This window comes from Kogia breviceps, chromosome 1, assembly GCF_026419965.1.
Source record: "Kogia breviceps isolate mKogBre1 chromosome 1, mKogBre1 haplotype 1, whole genome shotgun sequence".
NCBI lineage: Eukaryota > Metazoa > Chordata > Mammalia > Artiodactyla > Physeteridae > Kogia > Kogia breviceps.
Window position 1 is genome coordinate 152,626,533 of NC_081310.1, and position 3,503 is coordinate 152,630,035.

At 53.9% G+C, this 3,503-nt stretch overlaps 1 protein-coding gene across 1 annotated transcript; it reads left to right on the top strand.

Annotated features, from left to right (window-relative positions):
- Window positions 1–794: 794 nt before the first annotated feature.
- TACSTD2 (tumor associated calcium signal transducer 2) lies at window positions 795–2,741 on the top strand. Its single transcript, XM_059075028.2, has one exon. The coding sequence runs from the start codon at window positions 1,067–1,069 to the stop codon at window positions 2,036–2,038; it is 972 nt and encodes a 323-aa protein (XP_058931011.1). The 5' UTR covers window positions 795–1,066; the 3' UTR covers window positions 2,039–2,741.
- The last annotated feature ends 762 nt before the right edge of the window (window positions 2,742–3,503 follow it).

Genomic DNA, 3,503 nt, shown 5'->3' on the forward strand with positions numbered 1-3,503 from the left:
CTTGCTCTTTTAGAATCAAATTGTACAAAGAACTCTTTATAGTCTTGCTGATTCTTTGAAAGAATTTGTTCCTTTTCATCTCCCTATACTGAGTACATGCATAAATATTCCGGGTTTGCGTGTGTGAAGGAGAGGGGGAAAAACGTGTTTAACAGAACTTCTAATACATTGGCCCCCAGGACACCTGGCTTTTACCCATGATACAGTAATAGAGCTGCTCCCTAACCTTTCTTCGGATTTTGCACCACTCCGTTTCCATAAGCATTTGTTTAAGGTCTCGGAACAGCCAGGCAGGGTCCCAACGGCGCCTCCGAGGAATCTGAGGAAATTGATGGCTGGGCGACGTTAAAGTTTAATCACACCGGCTTTAAAATGGGTCTGATAGAGAGTGCATACCTGTCGGGACCTGATGTGAGGATGAGATAATATTTGCAAACTGTAAACTATATAAATGTGTGCTATTACGGGAAGTAGGGAAAGAAGCGAGGAAGTGAAAGAACTTAAAGCAGAGACGTGAAAGAACTTAAAGCAGGGACAAGGGCTGGGAAAGGGAGAGAGAAAAGCGGGGGAGGGGGACAAAAGAGTGACAGTCCCACGCCATACTTCTCAGTACAACTTCTGAGACTTCCAGCCCCGGAGAGCGGCCGGGACGCCCGAGGTCCTCGGCTGGAGGCCGCGCCTAGGGCGGGTCGCTCCGCAGGTGGGGCCGGGTGGGCCGGGGGCGGGTCCTCGCCGCCCTCAGTTGAGTATCGGTTTTCCTTTCCCGGGCTTTCGGTCCGGAGGAGACGGGACAGCCTCCGCTCCCCTGATCCTCCCGCGGGCTGCGCAGGGCGGGCTGGGCCTTCCGTGGGACGGAGACGGGGATGGGGGGCGGCGGAATGTGTCACCCAAATACCAGCGGGTGAGTCGGCGGCCGAACCAGCCAGGCAGGTCCGGTGGAGTATAAGAGCGGGAGGGAGCGGCGGGCGGCAGACGCCTGGAGACCTTCTCAGACGGCGGAGCCGGAGCCCAGCGCAGTCCCCGGCCCTCGCCAGCCCGCGCCCCGTCCGCGCTCCTCCGCCCCACCATGGCCCGGAGTCCGGGCCTCGCGCTGCCGTGGCCGTCGCTGCTGCCGCCGCTTCTGCTGCTGGCGGCGGTGATCGGCCACGCGGCCGCGCAAGACAACTGTACGTGCCCCACCAACAAGATGACCGTGTGCGACCGGCGCGGCCCGGACGGCCGCTGCCACTGCCGCGTGTTCGGCTCGGGCCTGGAGGTCGACTGCTCCACGCTCACGTCCAAGTGCCTGCTGCTCAAGGCGCGCATGAGCGCCTCGAAGAGCGGCCGCGCGCTGGTGCAGCCGAGCGAGCACGCGCTCGTGGACAACGACGGCCTGTACGACCCGGACTGCGACCAGCAGGGCCGCTTCAAGGCGCGCCAATGCAACCAGACGTCTGTGTGCTGGTGCGTGAACTCAGTGGGCGTGCGCCGCACGGACAAGGGCGACCTGAGCCTGCGCTGCGACGAGCTAGTGCGCACCCACCACATCCTCATCGACCTGCGCCGCCGCCCGGCCGTCCGCGCCTTCAACCACTCGGACCTGGATGCCGAGCTGCGGCGGCTTTTCTGGGAGCGTTACCTGCTGCACCCCAAGTTCGTGGCGGCCGTGCACTACGAGCACCCCACAATCCAGATCGAGCTGCAGCAGAACACGTCGCAGAAGGTCGCCGGCGACGTGGACATCGCCGACGCCGCCTACTACTTCGAGAGAGACGTCAAGGGCGAGTCGCTGTTCCCCGGCCACCGCGGCCTCGACGTGCGCGTGCGCGGAGAGCCCCTGCTGCTGGAGCGGACGCTCATCTACTACCTGGATGAGAAGTCCCCCCAGTTCTCCATGAAGCGCCTCACCAGCGGCCTCATCGCCGTCATCGTCGTGGTCCTGGTGTCCCTGGTCGCCGGCGTGGCCGTCCTAGTGATCACCAACCGGAGGAAGTTGGGGAAGTACAAGAAGGTGGAGATCAAAGAACTGGGGGAGATGAGAAAGGAACCGAGCTTGTAGGTACCGACGGGGCTGGGGTGGGGTGGGGTATCGGATTTCAGCAAGGTGCCAGACCCAAGTGAGTCACGCTTCTTGATTCTTGGCCCCAAGGAGGCTTTTCTCCCCCCAAATTCCTGCCTCCCCCCGCCGCCACCAAATTTAATGGATCCTGTTCTCGGGGTCACCTCTTTCTGACTTCTGTCCTGAAGGAAGCATTTCTAAAATTCCTCCCCTTTCGGTCCAACCAGAAACCTGACTCGAAGAGTTAAGGGAAGTTTGGCATAGGGTTATGTATAAGGGTCAAGTGTTTGTATGACAACTCAGCATCGTTTACAAGTGACGCAAAATCAGTGCTGAAGGCTAAATGCGTTTCGATGGGAAACAGCGCTTTAACTGTCTTGGGTTTAAGTTATTTGATTAGCTCCACTTGTATTGTGGCTTTCCTGATGAGGAGATCGCTACTTGGCCCCGTGTAGTATCCTAATTTACCATCGTTTGTACTGATATTACCGACCACACATGCTTGTCATCGGGAAAGAAGCCTGTTTCAGCTGCCTGAACACATTGTTTGCTGGCGGACTTTGGCCCAGAAACTCAGCTCTGTTTTTCAACTTGCCCTTATTACAGCTGATACTAGTAATGTTTCTTTTGTAAAATGTTTGTATATAGGTTGTCTTTGATAATGCTGTTGTGATTTTTAAAATAAAAAAAAGAATTAATAAAATATGAAAAAGGCACAAACCAAAAGATGGAGTTTGTGAAAACTTGCTCCAGATTTATATCACTTTGGTCTCCTCTAATTTCCCACTACTCAGATTTCTTATTTCAAATTCTAACACTTTTTAGCAGGATGGGTCATTTCCTGTAGCCACTCTGGTGTTTCTGAGGTCCCTGAACTGGCAAGTGTAAACACAGGTCTTTCTAAATAAGATTGTTTGGAAACCCCCTGCAGGAGGGTGGGTCTGAGGGAGGAAGCTAGAACTAGCTGTTGTTGTTGGGAAAGGAGACCAACCTTAGGTTATCTCTAAATGAGAATTCTCCCCTGGAGAAGGAAAACTCTACCTTTGTTTCAAGACCTGTATCTCCTTTGAATCCCTGCCATACTTGGAAGTAGCTGTGCTATTCACATTTAGTCCTTGGCAATTGACTTAATCCCAAAGTACTGCGGCTCTGAGTTAAATGACTTTCTCACATAGTCATAGCCAGTCTGTAAAGGGCTTATGCTCTGGCTGTGTGTGCATATGGACACAGTCTGTTTTCCAAAGATTCTACTAGTAATGTGCTTTAAAAACTTTTACTTCATTTTAGCTGCAAAAAAATCTTGTCTCCTTCACATTTATCTCCTTGTTTTCACTCATTTATGTGAAGCAGGGTGTGTTAGAAGGTCACTGGGGTAGCCTACAGGTAAACAAATTACTGCAATTCCTGGGAAATTGCTGCAACAATGGGCGTGCACAAAGGATAGGGTGGTTGGTATATCCAGCCC

What these genes read in the sequence shown, in the direction of transcription:
- TACSTD2 (XM_059075028.2), top strand. Translation starts at nt 1,067, where the DNA reads ATGGCCCGGAGTCCGGGCCTCGCGCTGCCGTGGCCGTCGCTGCTGCCG.